This window comes from Lycium ferocissimum, chromosome 4 (genome assembly GCF_029784015.1).
Source record: "Lycium ferocissimum isolate CSIRO_LF1 chromosome 4, AGI_CSIRO_Lferr_CH_V1, whole genome shotgun sequence".
In the NCBI taxonomy this organism is placed as follows: Eukaryota; Viridiplantae; Streptophyta; class Magnoliopsida; order Solanales; family Solanaceae; genus Lycium; species Lycium ferocissimum.
In genome coordinates this window covers 20,043,443-20,070,906 of record NC_081345.1, presented here as the reverse complement: position 1 = coordinate 20,070,906, position 27,464 = coordinate 20,043,443, and the positions used below count along the sequence as shown (strand labels likewise).

Genomic DNA, 27,464 nt, shown 5'->3' with positions numbered 1-27,464 from the left:
CATGTCAATGAGAATAAACAATTTTCACAATAATTAGAAATCACGCTTTTCTTTTCTTAATAACTTTTTTATTTACAAACAAGGACGTAGTCCAATTAAGATTTTCCCAAACTTCTAAACAAACACTTTTTGGCTCCTTTACATATGGCAAAAGCTGGAATTCTCACCAAAACTCACATGGAAAAAGGAAACAACTATTTGAATCCACCATTCCTGTAATATTCTAGTCGTTAGAATCATTGAAAGCTCCATAATACCCCTAATCTCTCCCTAAAACTCTGTTTGGATTGGTACATGTTGTATTGATTGTGTTATTAGTTTAAATACAATCTTTATTTTGATTGTTATTTAAATTTTTATTTTTATTGTATTGTTAAATTTGTTGTTATGTAACGATGAAAAGTCTCATTTTGTATCATGAATGATTTGGTATAATCGTGTTGTTACCTTCTCCCTTTTTTTTTAATCATTTTGTCTTTACTTGTTATCCTATTTTATTCTTTATCAACCTTTTTATAGTAGCTCTACCACATATCTTACTTTTCTTGTAGGTTTATCCTTCAAATTACTGATGTTTGACGTTATGTAATGACAGAAAACAATACAAGCTATTCAAACATTATATCCATTAGAACAATATAGTACGATACATCATTTTAATTATGTGAACCTTTTCAGAATATGAGAGTCAAATTTTATAACTTTGAACATAAATTTTGAGATTTGTAAAATCAAAAATTTATTTATTTAAAAACTATACAAAAAAAATATTATAAATCATAATAATTTAGAAAAATTATAAAGAAAATGTGGTCAAAGAAGTACCCATGATATAGTATACACTATACGATACATGGTGAAACAGTCTGCAACAACCATCCAACCAAAGTGTAATATTCCAATAAACCTTTCCTGTAAACACCACCATCATGATTCATAACCGAAAAAGCAACGGGGCTAAATCCATCATTTCAAATTCTGGACTATTTATAATCACGCTTCCACTCTCTCCCTCCCTTTTTCTTCCATTTTGCGCCTCTCTCTCTCTCTCTCACACACACACACACTGACTCTGTTTATTGTTTATTCACACAAATATCAGAATGTATCTGCTCTAAACTATGGTTTCGTACCACCACACTATATTTCCATAACTACATTAACCTCTTTTCTTTGAATCAACATTTTTCTTGTTCAGTAGTTGCTCATTTTTATCTGTGCAATTTTGGTGGAAGAATAGATGATTGTGGAGTTTCTGTTGCCGTCGTGGTGGGAGGTGCAAGTTGCCATCGCCGCCACGTCATTCGTTATACTCTCTTGCTGGTTCTTCAACCTTGCTGGAGATGACGTAGTTGTTGACTATCGTGCTCGGGTTGACCGTAGTGTCATTAATGATGACGTGGTGGATCATAATCCAGCATGTAGAGTTGGATTCGATGTAAGTACAGTACAGTATATAAACATAGGTCGAGCTAGAATTTTAACTTTATTGATTCTAACTTTAGAACCACTATTTAAGTGTGCTAATAATAAGTGGATTTTAAATTTATTACTCCCTCCGTCTCAAATTATCGATTCTGGCTACTAAAAATAATTATCTTAAATTATTTATCGTTTTAGTAGTTCAGAACACAATTAATTTTTAACTTTTTATTTTACCCTTAGTAAAATTTTAATTAATGGAAATGACACATGAATGATAAAGCGGAGGATGATGTTCCAGCATGTAGGGTTGGATTCGATGTAAGTACACTCTACTATTTACAGACGCACGCAGTGACGCACACAATATTTTTTCCTTTTACTATTTCAAAGTTATGTCAAAATTATCTATTCCCCTCATTACCATCCTGTTTTAAATAAAATTGAGTTGGTTAAAGTGAGCATTTTGAACTTAATTTTATTCCAATTAGAGGAAGAGTATGTACGAGTTTAGAAGGTGAAGTAGAGATCATTGGTCAAGCGTTCTCTATAAAGGACTGATGATATTCTTATAGTAGATAGTGGAATAAAATTTCAATCAGTTGTTGAGTTGTATCTAAATAATCACGTGTGCTTATCGTCGATTAAATGATAAGTTGAAATTTGATTTTGTATAGTCGAATTATCATCTATACAATGTCAAAGTACCGTATAAAAGACTGATCCCGATTCGGAAATGACCAATATCAGAAGTTAACGAAACTCTAAAATTAAGCTTTGGAGAATAACTGTACTTGATTATCTATTTTGGCAATACATAGTACTCCCTCGTCCTGTAATAAGTGCCACCTTAGCCAAAAAAATTTATCCCTTAATAAGTGTCACCTTAGCCAAAAAAATTTGTCCCATAATAAGTGTCACTTTAGGAAATCAAGACATAAATTGAGTAGTTTTTCCAACTCTACCCTTAGCCAAGTTAAAGCAACATCTAAATGATGATTGGACAAGCCACATACTAACTTGGTATTGTTGGATTCTCAATGTCAAAAGGATTACTACTTATGCATGCTCTCAGAGGAAAAACTAATTTATTTTTATTATATAGGAGTAATTTAGTAAACTTCACATTTCATTATTGGTTTCTTAATATACGTATTTTTGGCTAAGGTGATACTTATTATGGGACGGAGGGAGTATGTGTTGAGCTTCTCAAGAGTCCTCAATCCACCATCATTAGCAGGAATTTCTCACTTTCTTAGGAAGGAAATGCTCCCTTGATTGAGAATTATGAACTTATGTTTTGTTTCATCATGTAATTTTCCACTTGTTTGACATGCAGTTGTCCACTTATTTTGTAGATGAGCCAATTAAAAGGAGATTCTCAAACTAATTCTACCTATATAATCAAGGTATATTTGTACTTCATGTTCATGCACTTATAATTCTTATATCTAGATTTGGTGCATTATTGCACTGATTGTTCATGTGATGGTCTATATCCGCAACTCGTAGTTGACTACTACTTTTTCTTATATTTCAGGTTGAATTGTTAGCTGCTAAAAATCTTGCTGCTGCTAATTTGAATGGGACTTCAGATCCATATGCAATCATCAGTTGTGGCTCACAAAAGAGATTTAGGTGATTACATCTATTTTGTTATCCTACTATCTTTGGGTTACTGGTATACATAGACTACCTTGTCTAGGTGCAGTTATGTGTATGTTTTTCTATTATTGTTGATTTTATAACCGACTTGCATCATCAGAGTTCACATTTGTCATGATGTTGTAGCGCACATGTATATCTTTGCATTCTATGTATAATAGATCTTGCAAACACTGATGTTGATTTGGTCCATTCTGATTGATATTCAAATTTCTTTAGACAAGCATGCCTCTTTTTTTTTGTGGTCAATGTGGAGAGCACTTTGAGAACCTTTTTATTCATCTTAATCTCTTTCCTTTTGTTGGAAATGCATGCTAGTTCGAGCCTTCTACCTGATATGAATGTTCAGGTACTTGTGATCTTTGAGTTATTATGAATTTATTCTATATGCTCAACTATGATGATTTTCACAACAGTGGCCAAATAAGATGAACTCCTTTTGATATAATAAAAAGGAGATATCAGATGAACACCTTTTGAGATTTATGTTGTTTGATAGTATAAATATTTTGATGGTCTTTTGCTCCATTACACGTGTTGTGATAGTTGAAAGTCAAGGTCATCTGCGAGCTAACCTTTTTTTTGGTGGATTGTTGTCAACAATGTGTGTGACGAGGCTTGGGGAGTTTCAGAAAGCTGTGGAACAATATGTTCAGCATGCTTATCACTCTCATATTATACACAAGTTATACTCTTTTTTAGTGTTGCAGTTCAATGGTTCCTGGTGCGAGAAATCCTATGTGGGGGGAGGAGTTCAACTTCTCTGTTGATGAGCTTCCAGCAGAGGTAGGTGTCCAGAAAATCTTTTGACATAAAGTACAAAATTAGTGCAATGTGTGTTTATCCTCCTCAGATTTTGTGTGCTGTATTTGTTGTTTGATTACTTTTCACGTTTAATATTACATCGATTTTGTGTTTTTATTTTCTTTCTTAATAATTCTTTTACTTGATTGTATGGCAGATTAACGTGACAATATATGATTGGGATATAATTTGGAAAAGTGCTGTTCTTGGTTCAGTGACTGTACCTGTTGAAAATGAAGGTCAAACTGGTGCGGAATGGCATACCTTGGACCCATCAGGACAGGTATTATTGATTGCTTTATCTTCTTTGCTTTCAAAAAAATGCATCATTTTTTGTTTAGATGTTTTAGAGGTTGGTTTTTACGGAGTTATGGCTGTTATTTTTTTTTTCTTTTTCAGGTTTATCTTCATGTCAAAACATTAAAACTCAATGTCAAATCTTCAAGGTGCTCCTTTTCTCCCCTTATTGATAGTGCCTTAAGCTATTTCTTATTTGAATTTCGACCATTATTTATGGGACTACTGTCGGTTATTAGAATACTTAATAAGCTATTTGTCCTCTCATAGGGTTCCTTGTTTTTGGTCCACGGTGGCAACGTCTGCCTCTCAAATGTACATACTCTTACAACGAGTTGAGTGGGGTAATTACTTGCAATTAGGAATTTTATGATAGTATTGCCTACAAGAATGTGTATCATGGTGGCGATGAAGAAAACAAAACAGTTAAATTAATCCTTTACCCCCCCCCTGAAATTTTGCTTCTTCTATGAGCTATTATAGAGCATGCTGTAGCTGGAGAATACAGTGCAAGCATGAAACATGAGTTTGTGCATAGAATAAAATGTAGCATGACCAGCTCATGTATAAGTAGTTTTAGTTGTTTGGGGAACTTGCTTCTTCTATGAGCTATTATAGAGCATGTTGTAGCCGGAGAATACAGTGCAAGCATGAAACATGAGTTTGTGCATAGAATAAAATGTAGCATGACCAGCTTATGTATAAGTAGTTTTAGTTGTTTGGGGAACTTGGATCCATTTTGGATAGCTTTTATGGCTGGTTGGCAATTAGCATTCAACATTATTTTTCTTTCACTAACACAGTTCTAAAAATAGGAATTTAAGGGAGAGTATTCTCTCCTGTACATCTCATTCTTTAATAGTTTGAAAGTATATGGATGAGATAATACACCAGTGCTAGATGTTTATTATCTCATGCTTACAATAGGTAGGTGGGAAGAAAAGTTTGGAATAGGGAAGAAGTAACCAGGTAATAAAACACTTCCTTACTTAGTGAGAAAAGGGGGGAATGGGGGAGACAAAGAGCGAGACATCAGTGCTGATCCTTTAGTCACCAGCTGGTAACCATGTGATGAGAAATATTTACTCTAGCTTCATTTGCTATGATTAGATGACACTTAAAGTTAAGAAAAAAGAAAAAAGATAAAGCAACATTATGAGCATTACTACACTCTGAAGTGTCACATGGGACTTGTTTAGGATCGATTTTTGTTTTTATTGTTAGAAGATTCTTGATCCGTCAGAGAGAAATTTATGTAAATCCTTATGGTTCATAACTAGGTTCCATGAAATGATTAAAATTCATCTTAACTAGAAGATAATAATCTTGTTCCCCCTTCTTCATTGATTGTTTTAGAGGTTTGAATGGCTATGTGAATACTCGTAGAAGGATCACTTCGGATAAACAAGGACCTACTGTGGTTCATCAGAAACCTGGGCCTCTGCAAATGATATTTGATCTCCCTGCTGATGAGGCAAGAGCTAGTTTTTATTGATAAATGACTATTGTTTTGGAAGAACTTTAAGTTGGAAAGTTTGGACTGTTGTGAGTCAGTTGGTTGCTAATCATTGTATTTATTTCAGGTTGTTGAGCATAGTTATTCATGTGCTCTTGAAAGGTCATTCTTGTATCATGGCCGTATGTATGTTTCAACATGGCATATCTGCTTCCACTCAAATGTATTTTCGAAGCAAATAAAGGTCAGATCCATCTTTTGATTGTACCTCCTGAGTTCCAACTTTGTGAATCTTCTTTTTATCTGTAACTTTTCCTCAGTTAAATGCATATCAATTTGTTTTCTCCATTGCTGTCTATCATATTTGCCTGATGGTTGACATGTGTTTGTTTTGAGTATTTGCGTTCATAAAACATTATAATGTCACCTTACCTGTGGATATCTTGAAAATTGGAGCATGGTTTATGGGGGGAGAGTTTGGAGAAATGTTGGATTGACTAAGGGATTTAAATCTGGATGGAGACTATTTCTTTTTTTAATATTCTCAAGGTTATGTGTATGTATACCCTATTCCTTCCTATTCTTAGCATAGAAATAACTGGTAACAACTGTACTTTTTCAATGTTTGGTAATTAATCTCAACCATGCTGGAATTGGTTAGCTTATTTGCTGTGCTTAATTCTGCACTTGCAGGTAATTATTCCTTTTGCAGAAATAGATGAGGTACGATATTCTCCTTATTTGTTATCATAATCGATTCTTTCCAAGTTCTCAATGTGCTTGGGATGCTTATTCGGGCCATTTGCGGGAAATCAGCAAGAGTATTATTTTTCCTTTCAGATTAGGAGGAGCCAGCATGCATTTGTTAATCCTGCTGTTACAGTACTTCTCCGCATGGGTGCTGGCGGCCACGGGGTGCCTCCTTTAGGAAATCCTGATGGTTAGTATTTTGTTTTGATCTTTCAACCTTATTTTTCATTTTATTTATGAGCACATTTTTCTCTTGTTTTAAGAGAAACGGGAAGTTGGCGAGCTATGAGTGAGCTTCTCCTTCATAGGTTTTACTTTTTGATATGTTGTGAGGATATTCTGTGATAGCACCACTAGCACTGCTAGTATCGTCATGCGAGTCTAGAAATTCTACCTTGGTATTTTATCCATCCCAAAATATATGTTCTTTCGCCATTGAGACAAAAAGAATGTGTACTTCTCAAGAAAATAAAATTTTACCTCACACTATGTAACTCAAGTTGAGCGCCCCCCCCCCCCCCCCTCCCCCCTCCCCCCACCTTTTTTTTTTTTTGAACTTCTGAATAGTCTATATGACAAGTTCCAATTTCTGCTACATTACGACTAAATCTACCTATTGGTGGGACATGTTTCTCCATTACCATGAAACTGCTGTACAATAATCTTGTCAACTGAAAACTGGATATCCAATTTCGAGACAAGGGAGGTGGTTTCTTTTGCTCATTTTTAGAGAGTTGAATTTGAAATTGTATTCTAGATATATCATGGTTGATATACTAGTTACGTATCTTTCTCCAATTTCAGGTAGAGTAAGATATAAATTCGCATCTTTTTGGAATAGGAATCATGCGTTGAGATCGTTGCAACGTTCAGTCGATAACTATCATGCCATGCTAGAAGCTGAGAAGAAGGTTATATTATTAATTGTATCTGTGCTTTCAGCTAGTACTTTTCTGAATATTATCTGAGACAATAAACTGTCCTGGATATCATATACCTGTTGTGAATATTGACTCAACCACCAGGAATTAAATTGAAGATTTTAGCTGAGCTGTCTTAAAAATAATTCTGTAGTCAATAAAAGAGGTATTCTGAATATTGAGACATGGTTGAATGCATAAGCATTCATCACAAGTAGGTAAGAACATTCCACGTGAAGATCAGTGTGATTACCATCTCCAGATATCTCTTTTAAAGAGCTATCTTTTGGAAGCATACTATTTAATTTAACACTGCTGAAGTGTGTCAAGTGTCCCTTCCGGACCAAAAAAGCAGGAAAAGGAAAGAGACTAGGATGCATGTGTTGAGCTGGCATGACTCTTTCTTTGTGAAGAAATCTAAAGTATCTGTCTTGTGCCCAAGCTTTACCTTTTTAGTAGCTTTCCCATCATCTTCTTTTTCCTGTTTAGACAGCATGCCTAAAAACATTTTTCCAATACCATGTTATCTGAGCACAATAGCATAGGCTATAAAAATACTGCTTTGTCTAGTAGACATAGTTTTTGATGATTTACTTCAAGTCTCCTTTAATGGTGCTATGTAATTATATTTACCTGTAAGCTTCTTGAAGCAACATTCCAGCTGATTTGTTCATATCGGCATTTTTTGTATTCTCTAATCTCTATTACAGCCGGAACGCAAGAAAATTGTCTTTACTTTAGCTTTGAACTGTCTCTAACATTGTTTTTACTTTTAGATTTAGATTGTATCTACCCGTTAGAGTTTGGCTTCACATGATTTCTTTCTGATTTTAAATTTCTGTCCTTTCTCTTTGTAGGAGATGGAACAGTCAGCATTGCGTGCACATAGCAGCTCGGTTAAAGGATGCAAAAAGATGGACGTAAATCAGGAAGAAAGTGTTACCAAGATTCAGAAATATCAACCATTCATTAAAGAAGAAGTCATCTCTAGTGTATATAATGTATGTAAGTCCTCTCTGGTATATATAATGTATGTAAGATATTTTTAGTTTTTGGAACTAGAACTCCTTTCTCCAAGATTTATGACACTCTTAAAATTTGTAAGGATGTTTTGACATGCACAGCCGAGCAATTTTTTCATTTGCTATTGGCTGATGGTTCAAATTTCACTAATGAGTACCGTGCAGCAGGGAAAGATTTCAATCTCATTGTAAGCCCCACATTCCATTTATCTAAAACATTTTTTTGGCTCATGCTTCTTTATGCGTTTCTAGTTTGCTTTAACTTGCGGCTGCACTCTTGAGTTTTTCTTAAATATCTTCTTTTTTAGTATCCTCCTCTCTTTTCCTTGCTGGTGAGCGAAGAGGTTTGATTAGTACTGGTGTTTCAAGGTTTTCTTTTGATAAGTTAAGATGTATCTCACCTAAAATGCACTGGGGCATGGATCTGGTCAAAGGTAGTAGTAACTTAGCAAAAAGTGACTGCCAACTGAAAACAGGAAAGCTCAAAAACTGGTTTTTTCAATTATCAGTTTACTCCTCCTGTTGTGCAGTTTCTTCTTGGTATCTCTCTACAATTGAAAATCAAGATTAGGCTGAAAGAAGTGAACGTGACCAAGTTCAATATCTTGTAAGCGATAGCACGTGTTAAATGTGAATGTGCATAAACTGTAATGCAGTGTGGATATGCCCAGACCTCTTGAAATGGATTGAGGTTAAAGGGCAAGGTAATAGGTTGGAAATTGAAGGTATTCTGAAGAGGGTCAAGGTTGTTTTATGGGGTGATGAATTTTGGAAGAGGTTGGCAAAGAAAAAGTATAAATCTCAAGGAAATACTCTTAGGTCACTTGGGCATCACACCACAAAGTTAAATTGCAACGCACAATCCAAAAAGGCATACTTGATGGCAAGGGGCTCTCCATCACCAAGTCAGTCAATATCAGTATGTAGGAGCCCAAATCCAACTATCTAGGTATTTTCTTCTCTAGCCGAACTTTTGGACACTCAGGGTTTTGTCCTCTTAGGCCTTAACCCAAAAGGCGTCTCGGCAGTTGAATCCCAAACTCGCCCTTATATAACATTCACCTTTATATAATGTCTAACTTTCTCCTATTCCAATGTGGGATTAGCCTAAGACAAGCTTCACAACGAACTCCCTTTACGAATTCAACTATCGAGGTGCCTTTTGGGTTAAATTCCAAGGGAACAAAACCTCGAGACCACAATGCTTGGGCCAGAGCTAACAATACCTTGGTAATTAGTATTGAACCGTTACATGTGGTATTAAAGCCGGTTTGTGTGACAAATATCAGCGGGGATGCTGAGTCCCTAAGAGGGTGGTTGAACTAGAAAAAAAGGGTCGTTATGAAGCTTGCTTTAGACAAATCTCACATCGGAATGGGAGAGGAAAGTTAGGAGTCATATAGAGCGAATTCAGGACTTCAACTATCGAGGCTTCTTTTGGATTAAATCCAAAAGGACAAAACCGTGACGCTCCAAACTCCAATGGTTTGGTTAGAGCTAATAATACCTTGGCTGTTGGATCTGTACCTTTACACAGTAGTGGAGGAAGAAGAGTAATATAGTACCCTTTTTTCAGTTAGAAAAGGCATACAACAAAGTCCCAAGGGAGGTTCTACGGAGATGCTTGGAGGCTAGAGGCGTATCGGTGGTATACACTAGGGCGATCAAGGACATGTACGATGGAGCCAAGACCAGGGTTAGGATAGTGGGAGGAGACTCAGAGCACTTTCTAGTGATGATGGGGTTACACTAGGGATCAGCTTTTAGCCCATTTCTATTTGCCTTAGTGATGGATGGACTGACGCGGCAACTTCAAGGTGAGGTGCCATGGTGTATGTTATTCGCAGATGACATTGTTTTGATTGACGAGTCCGGAGGGAGTTAACGCTAAGTTGAGGTTTAGAGACGGACTTTGAGTCTAAAAGGGTTCGGGTTAGTGGGACCAAGACGGGAATACTTAGAGTGCAAGTTCAGTAACGTGACGTAGGCGGTTAGCGTGGAAGTGAGGCTTGGAACCCAGGTCATTCAACAGAAAAAGAGTTTCAAGTATCTTGGGTCTATTATCTAAGAAAATGGAGATATCGACGATGATGTCACACATCGTATTGGAGCACGGTGGATGAAATAGAGGCTCGCATCCGGAGTCTTGTGCGATAAGAAAGTGCCACCGAAACTTAAAGGTAAGTTCTATAGATTGGTGGATAGACCTACCACGACGTATGGGGCGAAGTATTGGCCAGTCAAGAACTCTCACGTCCAGAAGATGAAAGTTGCAGAAATGAGGATGTTGCGATGGATGTGTGGGCATGCTAGGAGCAATAGGATAAGGAATGAAGATATCCGGGGCAAGGTGGGAGTGGCTTCGGTGGAGGATAAGATGCGGGAATCGAGGCTGAGATGGTTCGGACATGTGCAGAGGAGATGCACGGATGCACTAGTGTGAAGGTGTTAGAAAATTGTGTGTTTGTGGTGAGAAATCTGGATATGCTTCAAGCCGTCTACCTTATTTGGAGCACTTTCCAAAGAGAATTATTTGTCCCTCACAAATACTCTCCCGGGATAGAATGAATCAAAGCCAAGAAATAATGAAATCAAGTCTCTGGACACACAAGAATAATCTCGCAGCTTACTAAACTTATGCAGTTTTTCTTAAGGAAGAATTCTGGTTTTTTGAGTATTTCTTATGATAGAAATATTTCCAGGATTTCATCTATTTATAGGGATGTTTTAATCCTTCAACCTGAAATGATGCAACCTTTAGGGAGAGTTGCATTGTTTCATAAAGAAATGTACTCTTTCAGAAAGAAAAGTACTTTTTCTTTTTGCAGAGTGAAAGGTATATTTTTTTTCTTTTAAGAAGAAAGAAAAATGCTTTTCCTTTTGCCTATTCCTTTTATTTTCTCTTGAAAATTCCAACAATCCCCCACCATTTTCGAGTGAAAATAACAACCCAATACTTCCTTTAAAAATTAAGAGACAAGTGAATCCATGCATAAATAAAGTATCTGGCGATTGAACTTTACATTAGCGGAATACAATTTCTATTAAACTGAATAGTCAGGTAAGACAAGTCTTTTGAACCGACCACCATATTGTAAAATAGGATGTATCTCACACATGAATTCTATTACATTATTTCTTTATAACCACCACCATAAGGCCTTGTGTTCCAATCCTCTCGCGAATGCATAGAAACCAAACCCGAGCTTCTTGAAGCGGCCCACTTTGCATCCACATAGGTAGACCCTTATTAATATGCTCCTGCAAGTGCACCCACCAATAGGTCTATTAAGAATTTATAAACTCAACCTCCTTTTAACAAATTGTAGGACAAAGCACTTACTTTGGGACGATAATACCAAGTGCCATCAACCAATAAAGAATGTTGTCACTCATTGAACTTGAGACTGGATGTTGTATCAAGCGTCAAGTTGAGGCTTCACCCTTAATGGTCTTTCTTTATGGGTTTTAACCCTATCCCTCTTGATGTTCTCAACACCAAGTTCCTTGTCAATCCCTTAGTTAATGGATCCGCAAGATTATTAAGTGAACGTACATAGTCAACCGTGATCACTCCATCTTTAATTAATTGATTTATATAACTGTGTTTAGGCCAATATCCCCAGACTTTCCGTTATATACATGATTGTACGCTCGGGCTAAGGTGGCCTCACTATCTCAATGGATAGAAATCGGTGGCATGGTCTTAGGCCATAATGGAATATCAAAAAGCAAATTTCTCAACCATTCCCGCCTTTAGAAGCGGATGACAAGGCTACAAATTCTGCGAACATAGTTGAATCGCAAGACACGTTTGCTTCTTAGATCCCAAGATATCGCACCCCCACCAAACAGGTATACCCATCCACTTGTTGAGGAATAATCCTCTTGATCAGTGATCTAACTTGCATCCGAATACCCTTCTAGTATAGCGGGATCACCACTGTAATAGATGCCATAATTTAGCGTTTTCTTGAGATACTTTAGTACTCTTCTTATGGCATGCCAATGATGCTTACTCGGATTGCAAGTATATCTACTCAACTTACCCACTGCATATGCAATGTCAGGTCTCGTACTAGTCATATCGTACATCAAGCAACCGATCAACTTAGCATACTCAAGTTGAGCAATTTGCCTTCCGCCATTTCTTTCCATTTTAAAACATGGATCATACGGTGTATAAAGAGGATTACAATCAAAATGATTGAATTTCTTTAACATTTTCTCGATATAATGAGATTGTGTTAAGGTAAACCCCCCATCATTTCTAATAATTCTTATACCAAGAATGACATCCACTTCTCTCATATCTTTCGTGGAGAACTGAGCAGATAGAAATCTTTTGGTGGTCTCAACCTGTTCTATATCGGTCCCAAAGATCAACATATCATCTACATACAAGCAAATGAATACTCCTTTTTCTTTTTCAAATTTTGAGTAAACACACTTGTTTGATTCATTGATTTTAAAGCCATTGGATAAAATTACTTCATCAAATTTTTGATGCCATTGCTTAGGGGCTTGTTTTAGCCCATACAATGATTTTACAAGTTTGCAAACTTTCTTCTCTTGCCCTTTAACTACAAACCCCTCAAGTTGTCTCATATAGACTTCCTCTTCCAATTCACCATTCAAAAATGCAGTTTTGACATCCATTTGGTGAATTACTAGATTGTAAATGGAGGCTAGTGCAATAAGCAGCCTTATTGTGGCTATTCTAGCCACGGGAGCATAAGTATCAAAGTAGTCAATGCCGTGTTTTTGGGTAAAACCCCTAACTACAAAGCGAGCCTTGTATTAATCCACGGTACCGTCTACTTTTAACTTCCTCTTGACCAACCATTTACCATCTATGGGTTTGCAATCGGGTGGAAGGTCTGTTAAGATCCAAGTATTATTTTTCATAATGGAATCTATCTCATCTTGGATAGCCTCCTTCCATAAGGGTGCATCAGGAGATTGCATGGCCTCACTTAATGTAATAGGATCATTTTCCATATTATAACAAGAAGGAATTTCATTTTCAATTTTTTCAGTTGAACCTTCTACTAAATAGAGGTAGAAGTCATCTCCATGTGTCTTTTCTTTTCTAACTCTCTTACTCCTTCTTACTTCAACAATGTCATCTTGATTTTCATTATCTTGAAAGGTTAATGGTTGTGAAGTAGGAGAATTTGGATCACTTGGAACAATATCTTTTGGTCTAGGAATTGATACAAATCGAGTTTCATCAAAAATCGCATCTCTTGATTCAAGGATGGTATTAACCGAGTATGAATCATTAGGTTCAATGACCAAAAACCTATAGGCTTTGCTATTTTCAGCATATCCTTTAAAGATGCATTCAATTCCTCTTTCACCCAACTTTTTCCTTTCAGGTTTCGGGACTTTAATTATAGCCCTACATCCCCAAACTTTGAGATGACTCATATTTGGTTGTCTTTTATTCCAAAGTTCATATGGGCTATTGAATTTCTTTTTATTAGGAGCCTTATTAAGAATATGACAAGCCGTTAACATGGCTTCACCCCAATAACCGTGACTTAGGCCTGAGTTAAATAATAAAGAATTAACCATTTCCGTTAAGACCTGATTTTTCCGTTCGGCTATACCATTTTGTTGTGGTTTATATGGTGCCGTTACTTGATGCACAATACTAGTGCTTTGGAAAAATGTGGGATTATAATATTTCCCTCCCCTATCGGTCCTTAGACACTTAGTGGAAGATTGACATTGCAATTCAACCTCAGTCTTGTAAATTTTAAATTTTTCCAGTGCTTCGTCTTTAGAATTTACAAGTTAAACTTTGCAAAATCTAGAGTAATAACATATTTCTTTGTTAACATGCAAGTTTTACATTTTTCACTATCCACATTCATTACCGATATCAAGCCACATTTAGAAATATCCATCGTTCTATGAAAATTAACATGTCCTAAAGATGAGTGTCATAGTGAAAAATTAGAGACAAGCAAGTAAACATAAACTTCATCCTTCAATAAATGCAAAATGATCTAATAACAAAATTATCATTTCTCTGAATTTCAAAATATTCTAGCAACTTTCAAGTATAAATATCCATCAAATAAAGGATTTCCTATACATATATCATCCCACAACTTGAAAGTAAAATTCATATGATATTTATGCAACGTGGTTATAACATGATAATTTTTTTTTTTTTTTGGTGCAGAATAACAAATTTATAATAAGCATATCAAATATGTTATTCCTAAACTTATTCAGAATGCATTTCATGATCATCACAAGTGAGCCATCCACCCTAATATTTATGAAATTAAATTTCACAAAAATCAAAAAGCAGTTTTTCCTTTTGCAAAAAGAAAAGTACTTTTTCTTTTTGTAGAAAGAAAAGTACTTTTTTTTTCCTTTCGCAGAAAAAAGGTATAAATTCATAAATAATAATGAGTGAAGTTAAGAAAGTAGAACCCGATATTTGCTGCTTTCATCTTGACTAATTGCTTTTGATTTGATCCCTTTATCGTAGGGAGCTCACTTTGTTGTTGCCTTAAGTACAAAATTTCAATGGACACACGCCTACACTCTTACAAATCTTGGATTGACAATGATAATTTCCTTGATGTGCCAAGTATTGGTGGTGAAGTTCATCAATGAAAAAGACATGAATTTTAGTTTTCCTTTTGTAATCCCAGTAGAAAGATCACAAATGAAAAGGAGTTGCCCATCAAATATGCAACCAAATTTTCTTATAGCAATAGTGGAACAAAAACTCCACTTTAATTGGAATCGTTCAATTTGATGCATGTATGCATGTCTAATGAAGTAATACAAGACCTTTGACGGCAAATTATGGCATCACTTTGCTTAGGCAATCGATGCAAAAGCCTAAAACTTTTCTTCCCTGATAGCAACAATCTATGCTCTTTAAATGAGCGCGAACGAGCAAAAATTCAAGGGATCATGAAGTAAATGCCTTAAATAATTCTCTTTGATTGTTAGAAAATTGTGTGTTTGTGGTGAGAAATTTGGATATGCTTCAAGCCGTATACCTTATTTGGAGCTCTTTCCAAAGAGAATAATTTGTCCCTCACAAATACTCTCCCGGGATAGAATGAATCAAAGCCAAGAAATAATGAAATCAAGTCTCTGAACACACAAGAATAATGCTGCAGTCACTAAACTTATGCAGTTTTTCTTAAGGAAGAATTTTGGTTTTTTGAGTATTTCTTATGATAGAAATATTTCCAGAATTTCATCTATTTATAGGGATGTTTTAATCCTTCGACCTAAAATGATCCAACCTCTAGGGAAGAGTTGCATTGTTTCATAAAGAAATGTACTCTTTCAGAAAGAAAAGTACTTTTTCTTTTTTGCAGAAAGAAAGGTATATTTTTTTTTCTTTTAAGAAGAAAGAAAAATACTTTTCCTTTTGCCTATTCCTTTTATTTTCTCTTGAAAATTCAAATAAGAGGTTGGCTATGGACGGTTTCAGGAGAGGCAGAGGTAGACCGAAGAAGTATTGGGGAGGAGATATATAGGCTATTACTGATAGATAGGCTATTACTGATAGCAGATAGATAGGCTATTACTGCTTATTATTACTGTTTATTATTCATGATGCTTTTTCACCTCTCTTTGAGCCGGGGGTCTATCGGAAACAGCCTCTCTACCCGTCAAAAGGTTGAGGTAAGGTCTGTGTACACTCTACCCTTCCTAGACCTCACCTGGTAGGATTATACTGGGCATGTTGTTGTTGTTGTATTAATAGTTAATAATACAACTGTGGTCTTTTTACCTAACTTTCTTCAAGTCCGACAGGTGTGCTCCTCCTCGTCTGCACTACCTTTGCATTGGCTTTGTCAGTAATTTTCAACTGAACACTGATATCTTTAATCATGAAAGCTAGTGTAGAAACAAAGAAATTTTGTAATACAAAAAGAAAGAAAGCGACTTCAAGATTATGAAAGAAAGCGACTTCAAGATTATGAAACTTATTGTAGGGAATTTTCGTTATCTTTGCGGGACATGTTAAACTGTGTTTCAGGATTAAATTGTTCTGCAATGCAGTTTACGAAGTTTTGGGTTATCTTTTGCCTGTAGTTATAAATTTTGGTTCATTTACTTATGCTTCAATGGAGACGAATTGAGCTTAAATTGAGAAACATAGTTAGTGAGGATTATTATAGCTGATATCAACATGTTTGGGACTGAGGGGTAGTTGGTGTTACTTTTATTTAGTTCTGCTAAGAGCTAGAGTAACACGAAGAGCTAACTTATGCTAGCCTCATTATGCCTTTCACATCTCAATAGAAATTTCTTTACTTAGTTGCTTTAGCATGAGTTAAATATTGAATGTCTTTCATTTTCTTAGATGGGTCAATGGAATTCTGCTGATGAGTATGATGGTCAAGTCAGAGAAATTACATTCAGAACAGTATGTAACAGCCCTATGTGCCCTTCAGACACAGCAGTAACTGAGTATCAGCATGCTGTTCTATCGCTGGACAAGAGAACTCTTGTAATTCTCACAGTCCACCTTCAATGTTGTATGAACTTATCATGAGAGTATGCTTAGAACATTTTAACCTTTCCCGCAGGTACTTGAGACTGTGCAACAGGCCCATGATGTTCCGTTTGGGTCATGCTTTGAGGTAATAGTGACTTTTGGTGTCAGGCCACGTTCTTTTCCTAGTACAATTATATGGACCTTTTTTTACATAAGCATTTTTTAGTTCCATGTGTTGCCTCCTAGAGAGCTCCTTATTCATCTTAATCCCTGATTAGATTTGCTATTCAATCAGGTTCACTGTAGGTGGTCTATAGAAACAACTTCTGAATCATCCTGCAGTTTGGACATAAAAGCTGGTAAGCGTCTTCTAGCCTGGTATCTTGTTCTGCTGGATGCGTACAAGCCACTGTCCATTCATCATCTTTGCATGTCAAAGTGAATCTACCGGCCCTGGTCTCGTCTCCCATTTGACGGGTTAACAAATTATGAAAGCATTTTTTTGTTTGGGGAGGAGTGCAGTGAAAGAGACCCAGATATGGTATCCAAATGGTTCAAGTAGTGATATATCACCAGGACTATGTCTGCCATTTTAGTAGTTGACTGGCTACCACTTAAATGCATTAAGAGTATCTTCTAACCAATCATTTTGCTTATCGTCCATTATACTTTTGGGCTATTGGGAAAATCATCTGCCTATCACCCTAATGCTACACTCTCACTAGACTCTTATGGATTATTGATACCCTTGTTATTCATCAAAATTGGAATCAAATCAGTTCGGAAGCTATTTGCCTGGTAAACTGTTGTGTTTAGGGCTTATGTGTTGCTCAGACTCTCCAAAAATGCTGCCACACCCCTGTTGGATCATTCAAAAATGCTTGACAGTAGTCAAGGGAAAATCACTTGAGCTTTTTCGCGTTCGCTCCTTCTTTCCGGAGCGACTGCTTTTGGAGAATCCGACACGTGGCCAACGGCATTTTTGAAGAGTCCGAGGCTCCGAGCAACGCAGCTTCTGAGTGCTTTCGCAGGTGTTGTAATTCCCAGAGCTTAGGATTCTCGCTTGAAATGCTGAAGATATCAGATTTATGTTTTCCTTTGGACACCTACCAACTGAATTTCCACTACTTGACAGTTAATACAGTCATCTTTTCTTAAATTCTTTTTTTCTGTTGAGTTACTAGCATGATACGGTCAGTTCAATGCATAATTTAGAGCTGCCCATGGAACGTAGGATTTTCTTGACTAAGTTTCTCTATTTGAAGTTAAACTAAAGTGGTGCATTTGCAATTTGCAATTTCAACAGGTGCACATTTCAAGAAGTGGTGCATTATGCAGTCTAAAATAAAGTCAGGAGCTATTAACGAGGTATTATTTTTCCTCAGTAAGTTATTTATTTCGTTCTTCTTATTTTCTGAGAAGCTAATTGCGGTGCTCTTTTTCCCCCTCTACTCTTTTCAATCACCTATGCAGTACAAGAAAGAGCTGGCAATAATGTTGGAAGTGGCACGTTCATTTGTTAAACCAAGAGTATCAGTGAGTGAAATAGAAAATGTCATCTCCTCATCACAATACTTCTATGATCATGGCAACTTATCTCCACCAAGGAGATCCAGTGTGCGCCCTTGTAATTCATGAAGTGCAATTTTTCATTTTAATGGAAGACTATTTTCTTCTGGCATCTGCAGCACTACTTTTTCAAAATTGCTCTCTTCAATGAATGTACAGGGTTACAAAGCTTGAGTTTTTACCTTTGTGAGCTAATTTTCGCCATTTTGGCGAGGAAGTGAAGATGGAGTAGATTTTTAGACAGCGGGGGAAGTAAATTATCCATCTTCCAAAGATGGTATCCTGGGGAATTATTTTTCTCCTCTACTTTTTGTGATATTGTGATATTAAATCAAAGCCTAAAGAATCTATCTACAACAACACTAACTCTAACTCAATCTCAAACCAATTGAGATCGACTATATGAACCCGCGTTGACCATCTTACTCCATATAACCTTATCTTAGGTCAATATTATACAAAATTAAAAATAAAAAGTACTAGTTCTTTATATTTTCGAGTTCATATAAATATCTGAAAGGCCAGACAATTCCTAAAAAAAGCATATGCCGTAAAGTAAAATGATGACACGACTAAAAGATTTTCAACTAATAGGTACTGCCTAATTTTTTTTTTTTTCCTTCCATTATGCCTATAGTTCGCTAAGTCTACATGAATGCCAAGAGATTATAGGTCCTTCAAGACAGCTTTTGTCCAAGTGATTTTAGATTTATCCCAATTATAATGTTACATATATGGACTAAAGCCTGTGAGGGTCGACGAATGACATGACCAAGCTATATCAAGACTTTCTCTCATTTTATCCTCTGTATGTGCTACATGAACCTTTTGTTAAAGTCGTCATTTCTAATCTTGTCTAGTCTTGCATAATGACACGGGCAATTGGCGCGAATGCCCTTCAAATGCGCTGGTCTTTAATTTTTGCCCCCGTAATGCGTGGTCTTTAATATTTGCCCTTTTAAGCTAAAAGATAATAAGAAAAAGACTTTACTACCCCTACCCATAACATATAAAAATCAAAGTCTCAACGAACCCCAAACATCCAATTAAACCTATCCATCATTTCAACAACAAACCTTTCAATCGTTCCATCGTTCCAACATTTCACGAGAAATCTTCATTGATTTTTTGCTACAACATCGAAAAAGATAAAATACATAATATATAGCGTTTCAATTGAATGTAATTCAACTTAATTTGATGCTTTATTAAGTTTAGATTTGTTAATATTTGAAAATAACAACGAATCATCTTCTATGAACTAAACAACGATATGCAACAGAGATTCACATTGCGAATCATAATTTTACTCAACAACATAGAATTGATCAAATTTATTGCTTTGTTCGATTTTGATTAGTTTATACGTTCCATTTGATTAGTATACAATGCTCAATGACTTAGACTTGAAATTATAGTAACTTCATGACAAAAAATAATCGAGTAAAAGTTCTCAACAAGTATGCTTGGAGGAGGCAAAAGTTTACTTTACAAAAGAACAAAGTATGCTTTGTTAGAGGCAACTTTCATTTTCATAAGTAAAATAAAAAAAATACACAAGTGTTAAGAATTAGACAAGTATGCCGGAGGAGGCAGAAGTTTACATTAGAAAAGAACAAAGTATGCTGTTAGAGGCAAACTTTCATTTTTATGAGCAAAACAAAAATTTACGCAAGTGTTAAGAACTAGAAAAGTATGCGGAGGAGGCGAAGTTTACTTTACAAAAGAACAAAGTATGCTATTAAAGGCAACTTTCATTTTCATAAGTAAAATAAAAAAAAATACACAAGTGTTAAGAATTAGACAAGTATCTTAGGAGGCGAAGTTTACATTAGAAAAGAACAAAGTATGCTGTTAGAGACAAACTTTCATTTTTATGAGCAAAACAAAAATTTACGCAAGTGTTAAGAACTAGAAAAATATACCGGAGGAGGCAGAAGTTTACTTTACAAAAAAACAAAGTATCTTTATAGAGGCAACTTTCATTTTCATAAGTAAAATAAAAAAAAATACACAAGTGTTAAGAATTAGACAAGTATGCCGAGGAGGCGAAGTTTACATTAGAAAAGAACAAAGTATGCTGTTAGAGGCAAACTTTCATTTTTATGAGCAAAACAAAAATTTACGCAAGTGTTAAGGACTAGAAAAGTATGCCGGAGGAGGCAGAAGTTCACTTTACAAAAGAACAAAGTATGCTGTTAGAGGCAACTTTCATTTTCATAAGAAAAAAAAAATACACAAGTGTTAAGAATTAGACAAGTCTCATTTAGGGGGCAGAAGTTCACTTTACAAAATTACAAAGTATGCCGTGAGAGGCAAACTTTCATTTTTCATAACCAAAACAAAATATTATTAACAAAACAACACCAATAACACATAAGATTACATAAAAATCAAAATTATTAACAAGACAATACCAAAAAATCAAGACACACATAAATTAACTTAATTCATGAAGTTATGTCAAACAAGCATAACTTTATGCCTAACAAATAACTTTCCAAAAATCATAAACTCTCACGGACTGGCATATGTTGCCTCGGATAAAAACATTCTTCAAAAAATCGATTATTAAACAAAAACAAAGAAGAAACAACATAAAAAGTCATTCACAGCAAAACTTTAAAGATTCAACAAAGAGAAAACCAAAACGCATATCAAAATCGGCTAAAATATATTACGACATTCATAATACGATATTCAAAAAATCAAAATATATACATGGGAAACGAAACTAAAGTTGAAAAAATCGTAGAGACACTATAACAAAACACTATAATTTTAAATAAAAAAGGATCAATTAAATATAAAAAATGACGAAGACAAAGATATCAATTCAACAAATAACAATTTAACATAAAAACAAATATTGAAACGAGCAAAAGATCCAAATTCGTACCTAAGTTTTAGAACAGATGAGATAGACACAAAAAAGAGGAGGAAAGAAGCAAAAAAAAAGAAAAGAAAAAGAGCAAATGACGAAATAGAAAGAGTTTTAATGGGGTAAGGGTAATTTCGTCAAAAAACTTTCATTAAACAAAGTACGAAGGACAAAAAATTAAAGAAGACATAAATGAGGGGCAAAATATAAAGACCAGCTCAAAAGAAGGGCACTCCGTGCAAAAAAATGTAATGACACATTCATTTTAGCATCTGCATCTTTACAATCCAGATTTTGTGGATGTGTTGGACTTTAGTGGTCTAACATCATTTTTTTGCGCGGATTGCCCTTCTTTTGGGGTGGTCTTTAAATTTTTCCTCTCATATTTGTGGTCTTTAAATTATGCCCCTCATATTGTTGGTCTTTAATTTTTGCCCTTCGCATTGCAACTCTGAGCGTTCACGCAGAAATCATGAGGTTCTGAGTTCGAACCCCCGCTCAAGTATAAATTAAAAAAAAAAATTGCAAGACAAGGTTTGGGTCGCATGTATGCCGGACCCGGCATACACTTGTTAAGAAATTACCAAATTTATGTCTAATCTGATACTCATGTCTTATGGATTGTGACTCGCATAAGTATGCCGTCCGGCATAACTTTTAATTCCTTAACAAGTTTATGCCGTGGGAATACTTATGGGCAAACTTTTAACGGGCAAACTTTATGCCGACCGCAAGATAAACTTGTGAAGGAATTACCAAAGTTATGGGCCGACTATACTTATGCCAAGTCCGCCCATAAGGCATAAGTATTACGGGGCCCCGCATAACTTCGTAATTCCTTCACAAGTGTATGCCGTGGGGGTATAGCGAATTTAAACTCGCCTTGCTTTTTTTTTAAAATTTTGATTTATGTGTGTTCAACCTAAACCCATGGGTTTTAACCGAAGCAAGAAAATTTAGAGATTTCAAATATGAGGGGCAAAATTTAAAGGCCAGCCCAAAAGAAGGGCAATTCTGCCGTCTAACATTCACTCTCATATAATATTGTTGGCCTTATAACCGTTCTATAGACCTTTCACTTTGGTTCTATCACATAACACCCTAGTAGCACATTTTCATTTCAACCATCCAATTTTGTTTCTATGTGTAAAATCTTCATCTATCATTCTATTCTCTTGGAACAACAAGCCTAGATAAACGAACCATTTGTACTTACGCACCACAATTCTGTTTTATCTCACCTCGATTTTGCTCTAATTTTAATTTTAGATACTCAACGAGGAGTATATTCACCACAATAACCCACGACTTGAAATCAAATTATCCAGTTTTGAATGATTTCTGAAATGACGTTATAGGTGACCAATTTGCATCATTCTTTTTATAATAATAATTCTAAATTTTCTGCACAAGTTCTAGTTTGTGCGTCAACTATTGCCTCTGTTTTTTCCCAAAATTAATTAGCGGCGAGGTTTATTAGTGTGAGAGGCTATTTTGAGTTAACTCAAAATGCGTAGGAAGGTCACTTTTTATTTTTTTAATAAATTAAGGCCAGTGGGGGTGGTCCACTGACTATTTTATTAATTTATACTAATCAAAACAAAATGTAGTGTCCAAAAACAAAAATAAAGGCAACAAAAGGAATCTGAAGAGTCTAGAAGTAAAGCAAAAAGGAAAGTGCAGCTTATGTCCTTGTCGATTTGGTTGTTCAGATGTGGAAGAGTGATTTCCCAAATCAAGCTTGAAATTGTTCTTTCTCCTACGATTTGGTATGTGCTCCTCCTTTTTGCATCTTTGTTTTTTTCGATTTTTCTCCTGTTTTCATTATTCCCCCCATGTTTATACTGCTTGAGGCTTCCTTTACACTGTACAAGTTGTATTTCCTTGACTTTGCTGTGGTTATGGCACTAGTTGAGATTTGGTTTGCATCAGGAACTTGGATGGTCCCATTAAGTATTAGCGTTTATGCATACTTGTTTTTACTCGTGGAGTCGGTATGTGTTGTTCAACTGAACATCATATTAGAGCTAAAGAGCTCGAGATGATTGGGAAGCAAATGAGCTTTATCTCCATTATAAATGGTCTTATAGGAAGAAGCTATCACTTGGAAGGAATATAAGAATGATATTTTCACCATGAAATCCTTTTAAACTTTACTACTAATTTCAGGAGGTGAGAACTAGATACACTTTCCATTTGGAAGATAATATCACCGCTTGAGCTATTAATCTTCACATTGACAGTTGTTTCCTTAAGTGTGTAGTTAATAAATATGTTCTGCATTAGTTTATGGGTTGGCTTTCAATTTTTCGATTAGAATGGATCCTAATGAGGGTCACTACTCTCTCAAGAAAAATGAGGGCCTGACATTATTTTTCTATATATTCCAACAAGGATCTGGATAAACACTAATTCTATTGTTGATTCCTCAAGCTCTCATTTTCTAAATCAGCCACAACTACTTATCGGTCTCTTCTTCAAAATTGTAGGTAAGATTTTGAACGACTATTCTTCTTCTTCCCTCTTTCTTAGTTCTTTTGGTTATCCAGATCCTTGTTGGAATACGATAAGAGTTGTTGCGAGATATCATAGCACTTATCTGTAATCGACTACAAGGATAGTTATTATAGTGGAAAGTCATTAAAGTATTACATTGCCTTTTAGGTATATTTGGTTTATCCGATTTTGCAGTTTGCTGCTTTTCTTAGGGTATCTATATTCTCGTTCTTTGTTTTTACTTTTCTATAACCAGAAGAGCTAGTAGGGAGATGAAGTAGTTTTTGTTGAGAATCAACCATTATAGTAACGTATGATTAAATATCAAGTGGGTTGCTAGTTTTGCTGTTCTGTTATTTTTTTCTTTGGTCTTTTCTCTTTTGCCTTTGTGAGATATTGTCTTTAAGTTGATTTTTGAGCTTGAGAATTGACTGAATATATAGTATCAGTGGCATGTCAATGAATATGTTGATAACTTGGTTCTACCTTCGATGAACAAAATTTAGAAAAAAGTTGAATGGCTGGAAGATAGTCCTTGCAATATTGTGTTCCCATCTATGTAGTATTGTTGTGAAACCTGAAAGTTTGAGCATGAATGCGATTTGTATTCTTGTTTGTTTCATGTCTTTATCCATCATTTGAATTTCTATTATGAAAAGAGACTAGTTTTAGATATCCTTTATGTAGGGCCTTCAAAGGGTGTCTTAACTATCAAATAGCACAAATGCAGAATTTGTGTTTTTACTACTGATTGGTGTTGCATCATTGCTTGTACTTTTTCTCAGGCTGCACTCGTGCCTGCATCAGAAGGTGCAACAGATACTAGTTACTCACAAGTTGCTTCTCTTGGAATCCTTCAGATGAACATGTATATGCAGCCATTGAATGTGAGGATTCTAGCGATGATGGTAGTGTTAGTGGTAGTCGCAGCTGTCTAGATAATCACCAAGATGAACAGAACACCAAATTTTCTAACTGCAGTCAAATGTTTAAATTGTGTATGTAGGTTTATCAACCATCTGAAGAAGAGCTTAGGGGTTACCTTGACCCATATGAAGATGTATTATGTACAGAGTGTCAGCAAGGTGGCGATGATGCTCTTATGCTACTTTGTGATATCTGTGATTCACCTGCGCATACTTATTGTGTTGGTCTTGGACATGAAGTACCTGAAGGTAACTGGTATTGTGAAAGCTGTCGGCCAACTGTTCTTGCTTCTCCAAATCCACAGAATCTGAACCCTATGCCTGATAATAGAACAAACAGCAATTTTTCTGTTGGGTCACCTCGTGTTGCTAATGTAAGAGAAATGTTTGATCTTAATGAAATGTATGTCCCTGATACCCCTTTGGCTGAAGAGTCAGGTGAGTTTCAATCTCCCCGAGATGGTCAAGTTTCTCCTCTAACTTCTGGGATTGGGGCATTCGCAGACCGACGTAGAATACAGCCGCAAATACATCAACTCCTTCATAATAGGAGGAGACAACTTGGTAATAGTCTCTTTGGCTCTCAAATTGCTCGAAGTAGGGAATTAGCAACTCAACCTGCTGTAGCACAAAGGGCAGCGCCTCATAATACATTTTTCCAAGGAAGGCAACCAGAGAGTAATGCTCGTTTACCTTAAAACCGTAACCTTGTACCGGAAAGGTCGAGTAATTTGAGTGGGCTGCTGAATTTGAATGGAGCCTCTACATCATCGCAAAGGTTTTTTTGGTGAATTTTTAGAAAGTGAATTGCAAGGGACCGATGCAAGTTTCAGCTTTGGTTTGGCTCATCAGCAACTCCATCCCTGCAGTAACAGATCTAACGTTGGACCTGATACCAGCACTTCTCCTTGTCAATTTAGAGAGGTGAGATCCTTTAATTAGAGAAGGAATTATGGTTAGAAATTTAAAATCTGATTCAGAGATTCAAAATTTGAGGGAGTCTAGTTTAATGTTTCCTTTAACTGTAGCTTTAAGAAAATTAATCTAAAACTGTTGTTAGATTAATTTTCTAAAACTCATCACTCCCCATTTGAATCTACGACCGGGTATTACAAGGATGTTCAATATTGTATATCTATTGTTTTGCTGTACTTTCCCTTCCCAGTTCCTCCATAATATATTAGATCTGGATTTTTCCCAATGAATATAAATTGCAGTAAGGCACTAACTTCAACGTTTATTTCATTCTTTATCACTCTATATGGTAGCATGAGCTGCGATAAAAGAAGATACATGAAGAGTCTGCTCCCTATCAACTAAGTTCTACAACCAAGATAAATTACATGGATTACTACATCTTATTCCACGGTTGGATTACATTGTGCCAGCATGCGCAAGGTGAGGGATAACTAACCACACAGCTTTACCAGTAAACTGGTGAACCCTTGACAACAGCCATGTCAGCCTTTATAAATTATTGTCCAGAATGGTGGACAATAGCAATCGTTGAACGAACGAACAAACTCCTCTTCGTCTTCTCCTCTTGATCCTTGATTGACAATGGGGGCTGTTGAACTTTCTGCACAATAAGTTGCAATACACCATTAGATGATGATGCAATGTTAGGAAATATAGTAGCTGGATTAGCATTTTATTAGCTGTATTAGTTAGTTAGCTAATGTGGCAAAGTTAGTTGGTATTGTTCAAAAGTTAGTTAAAGTCCCAAAGTTAGTTACAAGTCCAGAATCGATTCTGAGTTAGCATAGTCATTGTGACAATGTGTAAATTGATTAGATTCACTTCATATATACCTTATAACTCATACAATCAATCATCAATAAACATACATTTTCTCATATCTCTCTCAATATTTCTCTCTCTAGCTAAATATCTCGGTTGAACCCTGAACTTAGCTTACAGTTCTTCAAGTTCTCAACTTCTAGATCTGTTATTTTCGAATTTGATTGCACTTTGTGCATCATTTGTATCATGTTGTCGATTCTCGGCGTTGAATTATGACTCGAAGTAATGAAATTGTGACTAGAAGCAAGAATCAAGATAAACCACCGAAGAAATGTAAGATCGATGTCAAAAATCCAAGATCGGCGAAATTGATTGAGGGAATGGCTAGTGTGAACAATCGCAATCACAAGCTGATAAGGAATTGAGTGAATTGAGGGCCACCATTAATCAGATAAACCTTAGGGGAAAGGAGCAAGAAATAGGAAGAGCCGAGTCTTCCCGCTGATAGAAAGCGTCCAATGGGAGGTGCGGCTTGAAGTTCGAACTAAGGAGAACCATAATGGGCATACACACAATGGTAACTTCTTTACCAGATACTCTAGACTAGAGTTTCCTAAGTTTTCAGGTTAGGACTTGAGAACCTGGCTGTATAAGGTTGATCAATTCTTTGCCATGGATGAGGTTCCATTTGATCAAAGAGTTAAGGTCACTTCTATTCATTTAGAAGGAGAAGCTATTGCATGGCATAGATCATATGTGAAGGCTAGAAATTCTGTTTTAGACCCTACGTGGACCGAATATGTTTTAGCCTTAAATGAAAGATTTGGGGAGGAGTTTGAGGATCGTATGGAGTCAATGAAGAGTTTGACTCGGAGGCTTGGTAGTGTGAAAGAGTACCAAAATTTCGAGTTTGATAGGTTGTTAACTAGGGTGAATCATCAACCGAAAACACTATTAGTTGCTTTTGGGGCTTAAACCCGAATTGAATAGGCGTTAAGATCCAAATACCAAAGACACTAATG

At 35.8% G+C, this 27,464-nt stretch overlaps 2 protein-coding genes across 6 annotated transcripts; both read left to right on the top strand.

Annotated features, from left to right (window-relative positions):
* The first annotated feature begins 1,047 nt into the window (after positions 1-1,047).
* LOC132051752 (BAG-associated GRAM protein 1-like) lies at positions 1,048-18,506 on the top strand. 4 transcript variants are annotated; one of them, XM_059442947.1, is made up of 18 exons: positions 1,048-1,438; positions 2,781-2,831; positions 2,963-3,060; positions 3,798-3,873; positions 4,049-4,174; positions 4,291-4,337; positions 5,575-5,662; positions 5,772-5,888; positions 6,338-6,367; positions 6,485-6,584; positions 7,199-7,305; positions 8,172-8,315; positions 8,420-8,524; positions 16,693-16,839; positions 16,919-16,972; positions 17,123-17,186; positions 18,134-18,195; positions 18,301-18,506. In XM_059442947.1, the coding sequence occupies exons 1-18, from the start codon at positions 1,241-1,243 to the stop codon at positions 18,463-18,465; spliced, it is 1,779 nt and encodes a 592-aa protein (XP_059298930.1). In that variant the 5' UTR covers positions 1,048-1,240; the 3' UTR covers positions 18,466-18,506. The 4 variants fall into 4 exon arrangements, with proteins under 4 accessions (XP_059298930.1, XP_059298929.1, XP_059298931.1 ...); XM_059442946.1 differs by having other exon boundaries at positions 1,049-1,438; positions 5,545-5,662; XM_059442948.1 differs by having other exon boundaries at positions 1,243-1,438; positions 2,762-2,831; positions 5,545-5,662.
* Positions 18,507-22,905: 4,399 nt separating this feature from the next.
* Positions 22,906-25,817, top strand: LOC132051750 (uncharacterized). 2 transcript variants are annotated; one of them, XM_059442944.1, is made up of 3 exons: positions 22,906-23,050; positions 24,559-24,660; positions 24,780-25,817. In XM_059442944.1, exons 1-3 carry the CDS (start codon positions 22,964-22,966, stop codon positions 25,395-25,397), a joined length of 807 nt encoding a protein of 268 aa, XP_059298927.1. In that variant the 5' UTR covers positions 22,906-22,963; the 3' UTR covers positions 25,398-25,817. The 2 variants fall into 2 exon arrangements, with proteins under 2 accessions (XP_059298927.1, XP_059298928.1); XM_059442945.1 differs by lacking the exon at positions 22,906-23,050 and adding an exon at positions 23,090-23,766.
* Positions 25,818-27,464: the final 1,647 nt, after the last annotated feature.